General features: G+C 40.4%; 2 protein-coding genes across 4 annotated transcripts in view; one reads left to right on the top strand and one right to left on the bottom strand.

Moving 5' to 3' along the window:
• Positions 1–8550, top strand: part of DTX1 (deltex E3 ubiquitin ligase 1) — a 107155-nt gene extending 98605 nt beyond the window's left edge. For both annotated transcript variants that reach the window (XM_089655423.1, XM_089655422.1), the window contains exon 10: positions 203–8550. In XM_089655423.1, coding sequence (XP_089511549.1) covers positions 203–421 — 219 coding nt within the window. In that variant the 3' untranslated portion in view covers positions 422–8550. The remainder of the gene's footprint in view (positions 1–202) is intronic.
• Positions 8551–13856: 5306 nt separating this feature from the next.
• Positions 13857–20787, bottom strand: part of RASAL1 (RAS protein activator like 1) — a 126620-nt gene continuing 119689 nt past the window's right edge. For both annotated transcript variants that reach the window (XM_089655420.1, XM_089655421.1), the window contains 5 exons: positions 19332–19472; positions 19057–19192; positions 14491–14611; positions 14205–14284; positions 13857–14109 (listed from right to left, as the gene is read on the bottom strand). In XM_089655420.1, coding sequence (XP_089511546.1) covers positions 13988–14109; positions 14205–14284; positions 14491–14611; positions 19057–19192; positions 19332–19472 — 600 coding nt within the window. In that variant the 3' untranslated portion in view covers positions 13857–13987. The remainder of the gene's footprint in view (positions 14110–14204; positions 14285–14490; positions 14612–19056; positions 19193–19331; positions 19473–20787) is intronic.

The raw sequence follows: 20787 nt of genomic DNA, 5'->3' as shown, positions 1-20787 counted from the left end.
AGTCATGTGAGCTTTCAAAGTCACTGTGTGTATTTCATCCTGTAGGAACAATTGTTTTTGTCATTATATACCTTCCAATACTCAGATACCCACAGCACCATGAAACTAGCCCTTTGGTAGAGTCATGTTTCCTAAAAAGAAAAAAAAAAAAAAAAGGTGGTAGTAGGTCTATTTGAATTTTGAAATATGCTCTGATTTCCAGGTATTACGCCTGCTGGTAGCAGCATGGGATCGCCGCCTGATATTTTCCATTGGTACCTCCAGCACGACAGGAGAATCTAACACAGTGGTATGGAACGAGATTCATCATAAGACTGAATTTGGATCAAACCTTACAGGGCATGGATATCCAGATCCCAACTACTTGGACAATGTGCTAGCTGAACTTACTTTGCAGGGGGTCAGTGAAGATCGGCTTTAGTAGTCAGTATGCTGGACCCTTTCATACCCATAGGCCCAGCAGCTGGCTCAGAGCATTGTCAGCTTTGCCCTGCTTAGTACTGCCCCTTCTTTTTCAGGGGAATTCATCCTACCAGAAGTGGAGACTCCACCATACTGCCTTGATTACTTAAAGGGCAAATGTGTGATGTTTTTGCAAAGAATTGGAGATGTATAACATCTCACTTATTTCAGTGATGCATGGAAGCACTCTTCACAGCATCTCAGGCCTCATGGGCAGTGCAAATAGCAAAGAATCACTCTACGAAGCATGAAATTACTGGGAAAAAGGCAATCTGAATGCAGAAAGTTGCTTTAACTCAATGAATATGGGAGAAGCAGCGCTAATTCACCACGTTGTGCAGAACTTTGGGCGTTAGACTAATATGCTATATAAACCATTAATGTCATGGTTGGCATTTAGTCCTGGTCAATGGTGAGGTATAATGCCTTGACCACTCTAACACACCCACAAACCGATGAGTGTTTAGCATCCTTCTTACTACTACTTCAAAGCCAAAACCCAGAGCAGCCTCCTGTCTCATCTTTTGCGTGACCAAAGTACATGTTGTGTCTGTGTGTGCTACACAAATCAGTGATATATATACATTTGTTCACATTAGCAATGAACATTACCAGAAGGCGGTGAGTGTAGAGCAATAAGGAATTCATGAAATGAGCCAGTATGCTTGAAAACAGCATTGGACTTATAAAACATAGTCAAAAGTGCACAGGTGTGCTGTAACCCATAGCAGCCAATCAAAAACAGTTTTACTGTATCTGTCAAGACTTATCTGTTGAAACATTTCTATCTGGTATAGGTTACTGCACATCTTTGCACTATGTTAATAAAAAGGGTGAATCTAGATGCTCATAATTAAAATGTAGCAGATTTGTCATAAATATATCCATTTATAAAAATTATAATTCATTGCTCTTTTCTGTCAAAATGCATAAACTGTTTTGTAATATATTTTTTCATTGTCATATCATAGAATCCTCTATACAACATCCAGGCTTCCCCTGTGTTTAATGTATCTCTATGGTAGGTAAAGTAACCTTTCTTTGGATGTTCCTTATATCTGCTCAAAAATATATTCAGACTGAACCTGGCAGCTATTTTATACTTTACGAAGTAGTATTTTTTTTACAGTATTCAGTTCCTGATGGGACAAAGTACATATGTGTCAGCCTCACCTTCCTCTGCATTCCTTGCTGTGACCCATAGACAGCCACTCACTAGCAAAGCAGCAGTCTCCATGCTGGCTGCAGTTTTTGGTGGCTATGCACCAAGTGGGTTGGGGAGTCTTGTCTGACCTCACAGCTAATGTTACAGGGCACCTAGAAAGATGGAAAAAAGTACTTTAAGGGCTCATTCACACTTTATCCATTGAACTGCATAGATCAACGCAAGGGCAGATGTTCACACCATACATGTGTAGTGGTGTACGCCATGTACAAAATGCAGTATGTATGGATTTTTACATAGCACAACTCACTGCACCACATCACACGGTGGTGCATAGAGTTGAATGTAATGTCATTTTGTGATATTAAGCATTCACTATCACCCACAACAACTGGGTTGGGGATAGGCTTTCACCAAATGTGAAGGAAGCAATTACTCAGTTACAGCAGTAAAATCGGGATGGAGGGGGGGAGCATTTTATTCTTGACAACCGGCGTGACAAGCACCTTATGGCATTTGTTCCTTTTAAAAGTTTAAAATGCCCAACAGGTTCATGATATGCAGGACACGTTTTGCACTGCATCTGTCAGAACAAAATGATATTAAAATAAAAAAGTGTTTTTCTAAAGGAAACGCCATGGTGAATCACATGAATCGGGGCTCTTCCTCTACATGGCACAGAACTCTGAATCCTGCCACTGGAATTTAAACCACAGTGATTCTCTTGAGCATGACCAATATAGCAAGAAGAAACTTCATGTAGTTTTTTTCTTAGCACACGGTACCCTGTGGTTGTATAGCAGTGTGCTGTCACACTACCAAAAGCTCTCACCTGACATCAAAATGACAGTGGCCCCACACATTGTGATCTGTCAGATTAACAAAATGTACCCATAAATACTGTAAGAGTACCACGAAATTACATTTATATCCAATGTAAAAGATGCTACAAAGTTGTTGGTAAAATCTTTCTGACATTTTATAGATTTCTAATGGTCATCAGGGCTCAGCAGGGAATGCACAATCTGCTACTCTGGATAGACTACACTATAAATGACACATACAGCCTCCAGTCACAAGTTTATTTATAAGATGATTTCCAGTTTAAAATTACTTTTTTGACAGGGCCCAGACCATTCACAATTTCCCACATTTTACTAAACATCCGACCACCTGCAGCGTATTCTCCTCCAGCAAAAATAATATCTACCCTATGAGTCTGAATTCTTTGGAAGGCCATGCACCTGCCACAGATCCCTCACATCTTTCAGATGGTGACAGATTTGTCTGTTCTTGACCCATATAATGTGAATATTTTCATTCAAAATGACTCATTACCCTTATTAACCCCAACACAGACCCAATTTGACAATCAATAGTTCTTCACTTGCAGATGTGGAGCTATGCATAGCCAACCTAAATGTCCCCCTCAATGGCCCTCTTACTTTAGAGGAGCTATATACTGTTATCCAGAAATGTAATTATGACAATTTCTGAAGTGTTACCATGAGATAATTATCATTTAATTTCTTTATATAAATCCTAAAATAGTTCTGAAAACTATACTGTGCATCCAGCTGTGTTAACAATGATGTTATGTTAGGAAACAAGCATGGCAGATATTTGTCATAGAAAAGTAATGGAAGAAATGGTAAAGTTATGTTGGGAACTTGTTAACATGATTCATGCTCAGTTGTGGCACAGTCAGAGCTTTAGGGGGCACCTAATATCAGTGTATTATTATTTTCACTTCATACCTCTCAATCTGTATTTGAGGTCTATCTGGACACTAAGAATGCAATTTTTAATTAATGTATCCTATATACACATAAATAATCTATAATGATATCCCAATTTTATGCTGTGTTTACTGAAGCCCAACCCACTAATTCTTCTAATGAAGTGAAATAACATATGCTAGGAAAGGTCACATGTAATACATGGGCTATGAATACTAACAGCTTCCCACAACCAGCTCAGCTACAAACCTGTCACGTTAAAGCCAAACTCCAAGTATTATATTTTTGCAAACTAACATTTGTCCAGCTTGGCTTGCTTGAAGTATCCATATCTGATATCTGGAGGACTGTTGGGGATAATTAAAACCATTGTAGAAGCCTACACTACATACATTGATAGCAGTGATCTTGCAGGTGCTGCTCTAACAGTCCCTCTGCACACTGAACATGGGATGTCACTCGCTCAGCAACGCTGCCAATCAGAGAATGCCTTGTATTATTTTTCATTGAATACAAGAGGTTTTCTGATTGGCTGAGGAAGAAAGTAGGGGTGGATGATGTAAAGGTCTCCATAAAAAAAAAAAGGTGTTCTCTGAATTGCTGTGGTTCTGACCAAGCAGCACCCAGAAGATCCTGACTTTCACTGTCTGTAGTGCAGACTACTACAGTGATTTTCATCATTCTCACAGACCTTCCAAAAATCAGATATGGATACTTGAATTAAGCCAAGATGGACCAATGCAAGTTTGCAAAAAAAAATGAACATTCTGGAGTTCTGTTTTAAAGTGGTTGTAAACCCTTACATATATCCAGTGAAGTGACTGGATTCAAGTGATACAAAGAGATTAAACAAATCATCCTACATATGTTGTACTTGTTTATCTGCAGTCTTCTCTTCTCTACATTTGTTCAAAGTGCAGCATTTATACAGCTTGTCTGAACTGAGGGGGTGGAGAGCTGTAATTACATAGTGCAGTGCTCAGTGAAGAAACCTAAAGCGCTGGTTGGAGGGAAGGGACACAACCCCTTCAGACAGCACAAAGGAACAAAGCTGAGACTGTCAATCTGTTGGCACTCCTTCCCTGTCAACATTTTTCTCTTGGTGTCGAAAAACTTGTCAGAAGGGACTCATGCAGATAGCAAAGGAAGGAGGCAGCAGAGAGAAATTACACTTAGTGCTCTGGATAGAGACAAGTACACACTATAGAGGAGTGGTTCTCAACCTGTGGGTCGCGACCCCTTTGGGGGTCGAACATTCCTTTCACAGGGGTCGCCTAAGACCATCGGAAAAAAAACATATTTCCGATGTGTAAAGAGCAGCTACTGTGTAGAAAGCAGCTGCTGTGTTGAAAGCAGCTACTCTGTTAAAAGCAGCTACTGTGTTGAAAGCAGCAGTATTGGAGGTAAAACGACACTTCATGAATTATAATTACTGGGTAAATAATTTTATGGTTGGGGGTCACCACAACATGAGGAACTATATTAAAGGGTCACGGCATTAGGAAGGTTGAGAACCACTGCTATAGAGGGATATGCTTTGATCACATTTCATGTCTGAGGTTTACAACCACTTTAAATATGCAATGAAGAAGAGCTGGGTTATGCTAGATAGACATACCAAAACTATCCACAATACCTTTTCTTTGTTACCAGAATAAAGAAAGTACTGCTTAAAGATATAACCATCTTTACACCTAATCTTGGTTTTGTTACTGAATACATTGAAACCCTCCCTCGATGTAAACAAGTAGTCAAGCAATTAGACCTGCTTTAGACTGCTTTAGACCTCAGTCCCTGAAAATTGTCCCTTGTATGAAGAATGACTCTTGCAGAAAATGGCAGTATAATTTGGCCTTGGTTCCATAAGGCCTCATTGGACATGTAAAAGTGCACCTGTGCCCAGACATGAAGAGTAAACTATTTACATATTATTAAAGCATAATTCGACTGTATCTGAGCATCACAAACTGAAACCGCTATATCATTAATTTTTAATATTCAAAGCAAACCCATCCATCCATGGCTCAATGCTTTTTTGTTTTTGAAGTTAGGTTTTTGTTGGTGTCTAACAGATTAGAATCACCTTCTGTGTGTTTGCCAAGATTCTGTTGTCGTAAAAAACAGTGCCAGTGATATCAATTTTGAAAATTAATTCCTTTACTGTGCTTTTAGGTACAGGGATGAATGAAGGCTTGTTTTAAAGTGCTTTTACTACTTGTTCAGAATGTTAAAATGCTTTAGTGTGCATGATTTGGACACAGGTTCACTTTAAATTCTCAGTATCTGTAGGGTGGATCTCTTGATATTATTAAACAGAAAGTGTATAGCCACTATTCAAAGGCCCTAAATACAATAAACACAAGTGATTATTATACTCCCTTAAACAGTTCTGCAAGACACAGTGAAGCCTTATGCTCAGAGAGGGATTTACAATTCACAAATAATTTCAGGAGTGCTATCTGTCATCGAAAACTTGTGCAGTACCACTTAGCAGAGATTGTATTTGTACAGGAAAACGTTGTCTGTAATATAAATATAAAATTACATGCTATGTGTTTCTATTAAAACACATTATTATAATTCTTTACATTAACCTGAGTTCTCTCCCACCCCAACTCCATGTTATGTTCTACAGGAATGCAGCGCTATTTTAAAATCCAAGCTCACAATTGATCAGCAGTGCTGAAATGACTGGTACAACATTTGCTTCCATAAATGCTTATTCACTTCTATGAGCATGGCAGCACCATCCCTAACAAGCAGTCTGCCTCAGCATTGCTGATAATGGCTCACACTACAAAGAATCCTAAAGCTGTTGTACACTAGCCGCATTTCATGCCTTTCCTGATGAACCAGTGGAAATGTGCTTAGTAGGTGGTCCTGTTGGCCCCTCTAATCCAACATCCTTCAAAAGAAAAATTGAAGGGGCCAGGTGAAAAAATGGTGTCAGAACTGTGGCTGAATCCAATCAGATACAGATGCTGTTGGGGTATTCTGACAGCTACCAACAACTGTCAGAATACAATGGCCCTGCAGAGGAAGTCATCCATCCAAGATGTATAGTATGGATGGAGGAATCTGTTTGTTTTTTTCATTCAGCCTGCAGGCTGAACAAAAAAAAAAAATCTAATACTGTATGGCCAACTTAAGTTCTAGAGTGGGATTGTAAATCACTGACCATGCCCATTGTCAGTAATAGTACCCATAGGCATGTCATGAAGCAGTCCTGCTTACAAGTTAGAAGTGGAAGGTACTTATTTCAATTTACACAAATGTTAATGTACTCATTTAAAAATATATTAAATGTATTTCTACATGCAACTAGTGTAAGTACTTGAGATTTTGTTTTAATATACCAGCCTTCTGTTTTCCCTCTACAGCAGCACTCAAACTGGGAAAGCGGCAAAGAGTCCAGCATTCAGGTTTTGTTTGCAGTACACCTGTGCTGACTGATTATGCTGCTAAGAAGCGAGAGCAGGGAGATTACCTCACCACTGCTGCTCCTTCACTGTCCATAAAGCAGTCTGGGGGGGGGTGTTCACAAGTGTTCTTGTCCAAGTTGTGCTGCTACTGTAGTGAAGGTCAAGGATCATTCTCTCCTGTGTGGCAGGGTTTCCCAAATCAGACAACAAGCCACACAAAATCACAAATCTCTTGGAAGGTAAAAGCAGTTATCACATTTTTATTTCAACCACGTATTTAGCAACCTGCCAGAAGTTCAGCTTTAAAAAGAATATAGTGTAAACCTACAGACGTTTTAAATGGCCAGTCCACCCAAAAACAATATTTAAAGTGATATTGAAAGCAATAAAAAAAAAAAAAAAAAAACATGTTATACTTACCTGCTCTGCGCAATAGTTTTGCACAGAGCAGCCCCAATCCTCCTCTTCTCGGGTCCCCCGCCAGTGCACCTGGCCCCTCCCTCCTGCCTAGCGCCCCCAGAGCAAGCAGATTTTTATGGGGGCACCCAAGCAGGCTTACTCCTGAGCCGAAGCTCTATGTGTCCATTCACACACAAAGCTGGCTCAGCTTGCCGCCTTTCTCTCATTAGTGGCTCACTGGCTATGACTGACAGCAGAGGGAGCCAATGGTCGCCACTGCTGTCTCAGCCAATGAGGAGGGAGAGTCCCAGGAGAGCCGAGGCTCTCATACACGTCGCTGGATCGCAATGGGGTCAGGTAAGTATTAGGGGGGGGCTAGGCAGGGGTGCTGCACACAGAAGGTTTTTTTACTCTGATGCACAGAATGCATGAAGGTAAAAACCTTGATCCTTTACAACCACTTTAAGTTATAAATAGAGTCTTGTAGGAATAAGGGCTATCCATATAGCTTCTTTCCTCACTTGGCACTAAGAGGACATCCCTGCTCTAATTCTTCAGAGGCTGTCATGCTGATCCTCTGGCTTTAATACTTTGAGTCTGGAACAGACCAAAAACATGTACTTACTCTGACTTTCATGATCTACAAACTTGCTTCAGGTCAGTTATACTACAAGAATAAGACCAGGTTTTCATCATAGCAGCCAAGCAACCAGCATTGTTTAAAAGTGAGCAATGATAGCCATCGTAAATATAAAACAAACAGCCAACAAGGAGACTGGCACCCTTTCTAAAACTCATGGCAGACTTCAAAACTCATGCAGAGACATAAGGTCATTTACCGGATAAATAATTTCATTATATTGCATTACCCCAAAAACTTAAATTAAAATCATGCTGTATTCTGTTTACATGTAACTGAACAATATATGTTTGACAACATGGCCACCATTAAAAATGTTGTGTTGACTGAAGGTTGAAAAGTTGAGAGACAAAAAGAAATCTATTTCAGTAGGATTGTGTTTTCCATAATTTGTAAGGAAGTCTGATTGAGCTAACACTGAGGGTTTGGATTGTTATAAATTACACATCTATCAGTCTGTTAATTAGGATACTATTTAACACAGATATCAGTATCCATTAAGGGACTGTTTTGAAATCACGCACAGAGTGGCATGGAGGCTGTTATCTTTTGGTCTTTGAAGCACAAAAAGAGGGCTTCAATCCTTCCTGCCAAAATAGGCTGTAATCCAGGAAGATGTACAAGTGAAGAGTATTAAGACGTGCATGGAGCAACCCTCACCCCCATATCCTATCTGCTCTCGGCATGTCCTTGCTTATGTGAATAAAATTCATTTGGAATTCATCTGTATGTGAGTTATATGTTTGATACCTTTTGAGTGCTGCATGACTTTGAAACATACACAATTTTTTATAACAGATATCAGGTAAATACTGTGTATAGAATATATATTAACATATATACAGTGAAGGAAATAAGTATTTGATCCCCTGCTGATTTTGAATGTTTGCCCACTCACAAAGAAATGATCAGTCTAAAAATTGAATGGTAGGTGTATTGTAATGCTGAGAGACAGAATAGCAACACAAAATTCAAAAGAAATGCATGTCTAACAAATAATGCACTGATTTGCATGTGCATAAGGGAAATAAGTATTTGATTCCCTATCATTCAGCAGGATTTCTGGTTACCAGGTGTCTTTCATATAGGTAACAAGCTGATATTAGAAGCAGTCTCTTAAAGGGAGTGCTGCTAATCTCATTTTGTTACCTGTAAAAAAGACACCTGTCCACAGGAGCAATCAAACAGATTCCAAACTCTCCACCATGGCAAAGACCAAAGAGCTGTCCAAGGATGTCAAGGACAAGATTGTAGATCTGCACAAGGCTGGACTGGGCTACCAAATTATCGCCAAGCAGCTTGGTGAGAAGGTGGTATCAGTTGGTGCAATCATTTGCAAATGGAAGAAACACAATACTGTCAGTCTCCCTAGGTCTGGTTCACCATGCAAGATCTCACCTCGTGGAGTGTCAATGATCATGAGAACAGTGAGGAATCATCCCAGAACTACATGTGAGGATCTTGTCAATGATCTCCAGGCAGCTGGGACCACAGTCACCAAGAAAACAATTGGTAACACACTATGCCAACAAGGATTGGAATCCTGCAGTGCTCGCAAGGTCCCTCTGCTCAAGAAAGCACATGTCCAGGCCCGTCTGACGTTTGCCACTGAACATCTGAATGATCCAGAGGAGGACTGGTTGAAAGTGTTGTGGTCAGACGAGACCAAAATCGAGCTCTTTGGTATCAACTCAACTCACTGTTTGGAGGAGGAGGAATGCTGCCTATGACCCAAAGAACACCATCCCAACTGTCAAACATCCAGGAAGATGTACAAGTGAAGAGTATAAAGACTTGCATGGAGCAACCCTCACCCCCTTATCCTATCTGCTCTCGGCATGTCCTTGCTTATGTGAATAAAATTAATTTGGAATTCATCTGTATTATCTGTATGTGAGTTATATGTTTGATACCTTTTGAGTTCTGCATGACTTTGAAACATACACAATTTTTTATAACAGATATGAGGTAAATACTGTGTATAGAATATATATTAACATATATACAGTGAAGGAAATAAGTATTTGATCACCTGCTGATTTTGAATGTTTGCCTACTCACAAAGAAATGATCAGTCTAAAAATCGAATGGTAGGTGTATTGTAACACTGAGAGACAGAATAGCAACACAAAATTCAAAAGAAATGTATGTCTAACAAATGATGCGCTGATTTGCATGTTCATAAGGGAAATAAGTATTTTATTTCCTATCATTCAGCTTTATCATTCTGCTTTAGGGGTGTTTTTCTGCTAAGGGGACAGGACAACTGCACCGCATCAAAGGGATGATGGACGGGGCAATGTACCGTCAAATCTTGGGTGAGAACCTTCTTCCCTCAGCCAGGGCATTGAAAATGGGTCATGGATGGGTGTTCCAGCATGACAATGACCCAAAACACATGGCCAAGGCAACAAAGAAGTGGCTCAAGAAGAAGCACATTAAGGTCCTGGAGTGGCCTAGTCAGTCTCCAGACCTTAATCCAATTGAAAATCTGTGGAGGAGCTGAAAGTTCGAGTTGCCAAACATCAGCCACCAAACCTTAATGACTTGGAGAGCATATGCCAAGAGGAGTAGGCCAAAATCCCTACTGAGATGTATGCAAACCTGGTGGCCAACTACAGGAAACATCTGACCTCTGTGATTGCCAACAAGGGATTTGCCACTAAGTACTAAATCATGTTTTGTGAAGGGGATCAAATACTTATTTCCCTCATGAACATGTAAATCAGTGCATAATTTGTTAGACATGAATTTCTTTTGAATTTTTTGTTGCTATTCTGTCTCTCAGTGTTACAATACACCTACCATTCGATTTTTAGACTGATCATTTCTTTGTGAGTGGGCAAACATTCAAAATCAACAGAAGATCAAATACTTATTTCCTTCACTGTATTATCTTTGGAGCAGAACTAGTCAGCTAAGTCATAGAAATGATAAAGTTTTGACATCAGCTAAGTTTCAGGTTTCCAGACTGCAAGGTTCCTATGTAAGTTCACAACATTGAGTGATACACTCTGCAGAAATGGCCTGCTGATACAGAACATAGCAGTTTCCAACTACCATATCCTAAAGACATAGAGTCACTGAAGCACAGAGATAAGACTTTAAAAAATATTTCAAGTATTTTAAAGGAGAGGAAATAGTGAGAACAAAAAGTTGTATTTATTATATAAACTGGTTTCTTGTATTGACAGTGGAGAGCCATTACACCAAACTATAAGTGATTTTTCATAACAAAAATGGGCAGGCTATGAAAGCTTAAAAGCATACACTTGGAACATGGCCTAACTGCGGAGACTACCAGATACAGTATAGATGTCACCAAGTCTCTCCATTGGCTACAACTGCCCTACTTGTCAGTAAACTGGTAAACCACTTGCTGAGACGCATGACGATGCAGGCGTTCCTAAGCCTGCACTCCGGAAGCTTATTGCAAGCACTCGGAGAGAATGAGAAATCAAAGTTGCAAAGCAAATAATCATCTGACAAGCAACAATCCTACCCAGCAGTGCATGTGAGGATCCTACAGAAGCAAGCCTACAATGAATTACATTAAATTCAGAAAATGGTACACTTGCAGTGTCTCACTGCATTAACAGACCATTAAACGATTTTACTTGTTATGGAACTGCCCTTTCAGGGAAATCTGTACTCACAGTAATTTAAGGGCTGCTAAGTCTAGATACTAGGCTGTCATGTTACTCCAAAGGCTTTAGAACTTTCTGGGTGACTGACCTGAAAGAGGAGTAAACAACAAGCATTTGACGTTACTTGGTGAAGGGTTCAGTACAAACTGCCAGGAAATCAGCATTTTCAGAAGGTTGTCTTTGATTTTTTTTTCCTTTACACAGGTATAATTTACACATTCTTTCATGTGAGAGGGCTGCTGCTAAAGGTGTTTTACCCACAGCATAAAAGCGAGGTGGGGGGGCAGCAAAGGCTAATGTGCTAGGTATGTATTTTTTCCCATCTTCAATTGATGACCTTTGCTCTGTGCCCAGGACTGAACTGTTTTACATCTTCTAACACTGGTACAACATGAAGCCATTTGCCTGTATATCTGAGATGTGCTTACTAAGGAGAGTTACAGGTGGAAACAGATATTAAAAAAAATGTCTTGTTAACCTCAGGTCATGGCACTTAATCCCTAGTTGTGATAAGCCTATATACAGTGACTAGGCTGGTGTAAGATAATTATGTAGACATTGTTTTGGAAAAGATATTTACAAAGTATTACCTCAAAGTCCAATCTAATTACAAAACAACTCTCCTTCAATATTGAATGTTTATATAGATATCAATATATATTTCAAAAGTTAAAGCACTTTCATTGAACACTTAAATATGTACATTTAAGATTTTGGTTCTCAAACTAAAGGTTTGTTAAAACTCATGTAAACCCTATTTTTATCATCATTTCTTTTGATCAGAACGTTTCTGCTTATGTCCTGTGGTACGTGACAGATGGAAAGCATGAATATAAATAAGTGTTCCTGAAGAAAACAAAGGTTTCCAGACATAGACTGATTAATGTACAAGGATTGGCCAGCCTTTTGAGGCTGATAAATATACCTTCACAGATAAGAAACATTGCATAACGGTTATCCCACTTCTTCAGCAACCATACTGCGAAAAATGCACACATCTGCCATAATTGGCCATCAATTTTAGGCTGTAGGTAGCTAAGGTGTAGATTCAGGCAAGAACTTTTCTGTATATGGCCAGCTTGAAGCCCAACCCCAGGCAAAAAGGAAATATAAATAGCATGATGTACTTTAATTACCTTACTCCTCAGTCTTGATACCAAACACTTCTTTCTAAGCCATCTTGCAGTTCCAGTGGCTCAAAGTCACTGTTTCCTCTATGAGCCAAGCTAATTTCCTGCCCTGGAGATCAGGAATTTTTCCCTGCTTGTTATCTTCTTGGACAATGGTCCCTTTACCACCCTGTGACTTCTCCAGCCTCTAGACCCTATAAAGGAGGACCCAGCCACTGCAAGGGTCATCTTCACAAACAAGAGATGTCCACATCATACAGGCAGTGATATGGATACCCAAAAAAAACTCCAGAAGGCAAACAGAAAAAGATGAAGATCATCTCGTAACTGTGACTTCAGGTAAGTTAATGGGAATTTTGATATTTTTTTTTATTTCATACCAGCAGTTAGTCAGAGTTGGGTGTGAGGGGAGTTTGCTAATATCCTGGAGTTGGGCTCTAGGGGCCTAATTTGACAGGCATTTCTTCACTTCAAATGGGTTTTCCATTGCTATACAAGTCTATGTGAGTGCAAAACCAAATTGAAACAAATCAAATGCAGGTCAAAAAAAGCCAAGGTCAAATGTACCAGTCAATGATTACCAAAGTGTCTTAAAATGATGTCAAATGGATGCCATTGACATAAGCCCAAAATCCGCCAACACAGACTTTAGGTTGTCCATAGACTTTTGAGGTTTTGACAGATGTCAGGTACCGCCAAAGCTCAGCTGCCTCATAAACTTCATTGCTTGACAGATTTTAAATGTCAGTGCAGACGGAAAGGTGTAGGAGGTGAGCATCATTGGCACCATGTATCTCAGGGCGGGGGAACAACAGTGAAAGGGACAGGTTTTGAAACCTACTTATTCAATTGTCCCTCTTAACACTGGCTTCCCAACCCACAGATATGAAATCAGGACTGAAAAAGGCCATACCAAGTAGCTCAATTTGAATGGTTGCAAAACTGTTCTAATTAAATTGCTAGATATATGCACTGTTATTTGAATGTACAATCAATGGAGCTGGCCTTTAAACTCAATTTGAAACACATTATTTGCACTTTTAAATGTTATAAGTCACCACCATCAAGACCAGCTAGGGCAGTTGTACATAGGTTCTATAAAAAGCTAAAATAAGTCATTCTGTGATAGATATTGCTATTTAAAGCATAATAAACGCAGAACTTTAGGGACCAAATAGTGAAACAGCTGACATCACATCCTTCAGGAAATAAATGGCTTTCTTCATTGGAGAAAAAATGAGGTAGTGAACGGTTTTGTTGGCCTTATTTATTTTTTTTTACCTTTGGAACAAAAAATACAAAAGTCTGAAAAATGGCCATATGTGTACAACAATAAAAAGAACTGGAATATGTCTGGATGTGTAGGCTGTCATCACTTCTGTTTTAAATACAGTTACTATGATTAGGAGCCTCTTCTCTTTCCCTACGTTCAAAGATCTGGTGTGCTCTTTGTAGATCCTCAATGATAGTTAGCAAGCGCCTTGCCGCAGATGAAGCAATGAGGCCTGAAGTAGAAAAAAATGAAAAAAATAAATTGCTAGACTGGTCATGTGATACAATTTCACAGTGGTCGCAATATTCTGCAGCAGTAATACTGAACCTTCAAATCCTTTCTCAGTAGGACCTCTTGTTTCTGCTTTCCCTGTGGCCACACCATCTGCACCATCTAGGTACTTGTTCCTATTAAAAAGTAAGCATATCATAAGCCAAGAAATACGGCCAGTGTTTTAAAATATGAAAACGTATCTGAAATGGTTACTTCATATGACTAGAGATTAGGGAGGCCACCACAAATCAACGAAAACTTAAGATCCATTAATGAAATGCAAACAATGAAGAAATTACATGCATTATCATAGTGTGCATAAAAAGAAGCATTTGCAAACCTGAGCATATCCTTGATCAATAGAAGATGTCGATATAACACCTGAGCCTCAGCATCTGGATCCAAAGGATCGCTCCAGTCTCCCAATGTCACAGCTAAATGTGTCCGGCTACAACCACGAACTGTAGGACACAAAAAAATTAGTTTTCACTTACTTGTAAATTCCACATCTTGAAGTACAGTACAGGACACAGGCAGAGGATTCATACACCATGGGTTATAGGCATGTATATTCAGGTGGACACTGGGTGTCTTCCCTGTAACGCCTCCCCAGTCTGTGAGCCCTTAATTTTGTAGCAAGCAACACACACTAAGCTAAGGAATGAATGTTGGGTGTCCTGTGTCCAGTATTGTACTCCAAAAAAATGGAATGTACAAGCAAGTGAAAAGTCCTCTTATTTTAATCATACTGTAGAGGAAACAGTATTCATACACCATGGGATGTCCCCAAGAAATGAATAGGAAAGGTAGGCAACAATGAGGCAAACAGAACTCTTTCCAATAGGCCCATCACCATAAGATTGGACATCCACCTGATAAGACTTTGAAAAAGTATGAACAAAAGACCATGTGTCGTCCTTTCACAACTGGGCTAGAGAGGCTTGGTACCGGAATGCCCAGGAAACTCCCACTTCTCTGGTGGAATGGGCACTTTAAAGCACAGGAGGAGATTTCTCTTTGAGAATGTAAGCACTTGCAATCATATTTCGTATACATTGTGCAATTGTGGACTTTGAAGCAGGGTGTCCGTTGTGAAGTGGAATGCGGAGACCACCTTTCAGAGAAAAGATGGCCTTTGGTACAAGACAACCTTTTCATTGTGAAGTATGAGGAAATGCTGTTTACAGGAAAGGATCCCCAGTTCAGAAACATGTCTGGGAGACACAACAGTGACCAAACAGGCTACTTTGTATGATCCTCTAGGGGAAAATCATGGATAAATTGAATGGGTGGTTTCTGCAGGGCAGTCAGAACTAAGATGAGATCACTTAGATTGAAAGCTCCAAGGAGCAGGGCCCTCCTAACCCTCTTGTATTGAACTGTATAGTTGCTGTATAGTCTCCCTTTATATTGTAAAGTGCTAAGCAAACTGCTGGTGCTATATAAATCTTGTATAATAATAATAAAAAGATCACAAGGAAGTGGCAAAGTGGCTTAATACGAGATACTCCATGGAGAAAGCTTTTTAAAAGTCTGAGTGAAGCTAGAGGCCTTTGGAAAAGAATGGATAAAGCTAAGACCAGACTTTTGTACTTCAGAGTAAGGCCAATCATTGGTCAAGACCTGATTGTCAGAAGGCCAAAATACAAGGTGAAATGTCTGTTTTCACTCCAGGCAAAAAAGGATTTCCTAGTATGATAAAATATCTTCCTTGAAGAGGCTTTTCTTGCTTTTGGCAAGGTAGGAATTACAGACTCAGAAACCCCTCTATCCTTTAATACCTGGGTTTCAACAGCCATGCCATTAACCCAGAGACACTGACCTAGTACACACAAGCCAAATGTCGAGCAGCAACAGGAGGTTCAATACAAACTGGCCATCATTAGGCCCATGTGTATGACAGCCAGTCCGACAGAAGCCAGGCACTTGACAGGCTTCTGTCGAAGAGGCATGACCGAAGAAAAGGCCTGCCAACTGGTTCCCAATCACTGTCCCCCCTGTCAGAACACAATAGCACAGCATAGGAGTTCGCTGTAATAACATCAGATAGTTAGTACAGTAACTCTTCGTGAGCTGTCAGATTTTTTTTTTCGTTCAGCCTGCTTGGTTGAATGAAAAAAAAAACTAGTAGTGTGTACCAGGTTTAAGAAGCAGGATGGAATAGAGGGCCTTGAGATAGCAGATTTGGTTTATTGGGAAGGGGACAGGGGTAGTCTGCTAGCAATCTGAGTATGTTTTGCATATTAGATTCAAGATATCTGGATGAAGGGCCCATTCTGGTTGATTCAGGTGATGGCAGCTGAGATTCATTTTCCAGTTGTTCACTCCAGGGATGTGGACCACAGAGATCGCTGGAAAGAGAGTTTCTGTCCAAGAGATGATCTGGTTCCTTTCATTCAAGGCAATCAGACTGCTGGTGGTTGATATAAGATACTGCTATGACATTGTCTGACTGCATCTTGACTGGGTGCCCCATTCAGAAGGCGGCCCAGTGCTGCAGAACCAACCTGACTTCTCTGAGCTTCAAGATGTTGATGGGGAGCTTAGCTTTACTCAGTTACCATGTTCCTTGGACTGTAAGGTATTGGAATGCTCCTCCCCAGCCTAAGAGATTTGCATCTGTTGTGCTAACTCTCCAGTGATAGGGAAGGAATGGTTTCCCCACTGATGGGGCTTGAAGTTTTATCCACCAAGAAAGGGAATTCCTTGCATGGGCAAATGGAGAGAAGGAGCCTGCTTTTTCCAGGTTGACAAGAGGTTTTGTTTGGAGATTTCTTGAATAAAACTGGGTAAATGGTACTGCTTCAAAGGAGGCTACCTTTAAGGCTAGAACTCTCATGGAGAATCTCAATATAATATAGGAGGTCTCTTGATTCTCAATTCTTGAGCATTATTTCTTTTAGAACTTTTTCTGAAAGACTTGTGCTTGGGATGGGTCCAAGACCAGAACTTTCCAGGTGAAGGGAAGGCTGGAGAGCAGATTTGTTAAAATTGACCATCCAGCCAAAGGCCTGAAGCATCTGAATTGTCCTGTTGACATTTTTGGATAGCAGGAAATTAAATTAATCTTTCAGAAGAAGATCATATAGATAGCCTGTGACATGAATTCCCTGAGTTCTGAGAAGGGCCAGCAGAGAGTGCTAAGACCACTGTGAATACTCTGGGAGGACATGCCATAGGGCAGTGCGACAAACTGGAAGTGGTTGTCTGCTAATGTGAAGTGCAGAAAGTGCTGATTAGGTGGGTAAATGGAGATAGGCATCTTGGATGTTCACAGAGGCCATGGATTCCCCTTGTCTCAGAGAAGCAATTATGGACCTTGCGCATTCCATGCAAAATTTTGGAATTTGAAGGAATTAGCTGAGAAATTTTAAATCCAGAATAGGATAAACCCCATTGGGTTTTGGTACTGTGAACAGGTTTGAGCAGAATCCTTTAAAACTCTGTTCTGTGGCAGTACTGGCACAATGACTTCCTGGAACAAGAGATGGTTCAGGGTATTCTGCAAAGTTAACTGTCCTTGGGCAGTTTCTGGTTCATTTGAAAGAAGAATGCATTGAGGCAGTAGAGCATTGAACTCTATTTTGTCACCTTTTAAACCACAGACTGAACCCAAAGGTCTGGGACATCTGTGACCCAGAGAGGCAAACTGTATCAGACATCCCCGAACCCTTAGGAGCAAAGACGCAACTTCACTGTGAAGAGGGCTTTGGGGAAGGCTTGGTGGACTAAGCCTTGTGTCAAAAAGAAGGGCTGTACTCAGATTTTGAAGATGAAGCTTGGTTAGAGCAGACAGATGCTCTGCGTTTAGAGGAGCTAGGGGTTCCTGAGGAGGGTGGTTTTGAGACCTTCAGCTGTGGAAGTAAAACCTTCCCACCTGTGACCTTTCTGATGAAGTGGTCAAGTGCCTCACCAAGCAGACATCTTCCTTGGAAAGGTATACGTGTGAGACACCTTTTACAGGCAGCTTCAACTGTCCAAGCTTTTAGCCATAAGATTCTATGCATGTGAATCGAGAATAGAGCCACAATAAGCCATTTGTTGCAATCCTTAAATCATGAGCTAGAACAAATGCTGAGACAGGTTTTAGAGCTAGCTCTTGCTCCAGTGCCAGGGATGCATCATTCAGTGGCATTAAATTGTGAACCAGTGGTGTAATGTAGCACCTAGTTATCCATCAGAGACTGACTTCTGAGTGGTTGAAAAGTTTGCACTTTGAAGTGAATACATTCCAAACACAGACCCATTTTTACAGTAATGGTTAAAGATACAGGGTAAATAATATCTTACCTGTCCACAATGCAGGACTGTATGTATTTAAAGTTCAGGCATGCCCCCAAAGGAATCTTCAGGGAATTCCATAGCAATATACCATGGCCCTGGACCTGTATAGCACACTGCGGCTAACTCAAAATGTTGCACCAAGTTCCAAGGTGAGTGCCCATGCAGGATCCACTGCCCGTGGCAACATTACAGGCTGCTCCCACAGGGTGGGGTCCAGGAATGGCTCCCAAGGTTTTACCTAGGTTGTGTTGATCTGGATACACTGATTCTATGCTGACATTAGAAGACAGTGAGGGATTGTTTGAAGGATAAGTTAAGATAAAATAATTAAAAAAAAATCTAAGCTTGGAACGATTTTTCTGTGGTGGATAAAAGGTTAGTCACATTCAGACACTAGAACAAAATTGAAGACTCATGGAGTTGGGTAGGATTATAGGGGAGTTACCCAGGGGGCATGTCCTCTAAAGTTCTGCCAGTATTCAATCATCTGAAGGTAAAAGACTATAACCCATGGTGTATGAATACTCCACCTGTGCTCTGTACTGTATGATTAAGATATTGAGTGATTATACAACATGGAGTTATGCTCACAAGCACACTGTACTATGGCTAGGCATATTACCTGTTCGGTCAGATTGCAGGCAGCATGTCCAATGTGAATTACGATAGGCCCCTTGGTGATATGTTGGCAACAAATTCTGGTTGCACAGACTGACTTTACGCAGGGCAGAAAGCCACTGATTCAGTTCATTAACATTCTATAAAGAAAATAATATTTAGTAAAAAGAAAAAATGCCATTTTTACTCTAATATTTACACAGTTTTTCCCCTCTCTTAGTTTTTGCATAATCTTTTAAATGGTACTGGTAATATAAAACCTTGACTATTGGTTCTCACCTTGCACTGTATATACATAATGTGGCAACCTTGTGTCTCAGCATCTTGAGTAATGATTTGCATCATATTTGGCTGCTGAAATGCATTTTCATCGACTCGCTCCACAGCGCAAATCCGATGCACTGGTATAGAAGAGCGCACCTGCAACAAGGAAGTAAAGCATTAAATGCGAAGTACCTTAAGCTATCAATGCATATTTTAATCTGATTGTACAATTCTGTCCAATTATTTTGTACATGGCCATACATATTACAACCTGTACAACCCCGGTCCTTTAGATCTACCCAAATAATTTAAAATTATTATTTAGTAACCTTAATAATACAAATCAGATAGATCTCTACAGCACAAAGTTAATGGTATATTTAAAGTCTATCATACAATCAGACTGTAATGTGCAAGGCCAATTTAATAGCCTATGTTATTGCATAATTGCAGCATATTGCAGTGGATATCCAGCATGCAGCCCAGTACTGCAGAATGAGTCTCATTAAGGTCTTGAAATGCAATAATATGAGTATTATGAAGCAGAAAGAATAATCAAATAATTAGGCATTGCTATGTTGTTAAGTAGACCAAGATATTTTCTTTCAGTCATTCACTTAAAGTGATATTAAAGACTTTTTTTTTATTACAAACATGTCATACTTAGCTGCTCTGTGTAGTGGCTTTGCACAGAGAGGCTCTTCTTCTCGGTTCCCCCACCAGTGCTCATGGCCCCTCCCTCCTGCCAAGTGCCCCAAGAGCAAGCGATTTGCTATGGAGGCACCCAAGCAGGTTTGCTCACAAGCCACTGCTCTGCATGTCAATTCACAAATAAAGCTGAGGCTCAGCCCCGCCCCTCCCTCTCCTTATTAGCTCACTGTCTGTGATTGACAGCAGCGGAAGCCAATGGTTTCAGCTGCTGTCTAAGCCAATGAGGATGGATATTCCCCAGAGAGCTGAGATTCTCATGCACTGGATAGAAATGGGGCTCAGGTAAGTAGTATGGGGGGCTACTTCACATGGAAGGTTTTGTACCTTCATGCATAGAATGCATGAAGGTAAAAAACCTTGAGCCTTGAGAACTACTTTAAATGTACAGAAGAAAGATACACTAAATGGCCACTGGCCAATCCTTCCAGCTGGCAAAATCAGGTAATGATTGGAAAGGCTGTTGAAATTGTCAGAGGTATTGAGTTAAAGACCCATTCCGAGAGACTGCAAATACAGTGCTGCAAGTGGAGTCCAGGATCACCAGTGCACTACCATCCCCCTCTCTGATGACATTGTCCTCTTCTGGATCCTAAGAGGAACCTGTCACTGCGCATTGAATAGGAAGTGTCCCTGTCATGCAGACTCCAAGGTGGACATCTGAAGAAGGACCCAAGCAGAAGTAAAAAAAAGAGGAATGAACTCTGGGCTGTGGTGTCACGTGACCACAGGTAAACATGATTATGGAGTGGGGATTTAGCTT

Source organism: Staurois parvus, unplaced genomic scaffold, assembly GCF_062004578.1.
Source record: "Staurois parvus isolate SC_StPar_1 unplaced genomic scaffold, SC_StPar_1.0 ptg000840l, whole genome shotgun sequence".
NCBI classification, from domain to species: Eukaryota; Metazoa; Chordata; class Amphibia; order Anura; family Ranidae; genus Staurois; species Staurois parvus.
The sequence above is the reverse complement of the archived record's forward strand: the minus strand, read 5'-3'. Positions and strand labels throughout refer to the sequence as shown.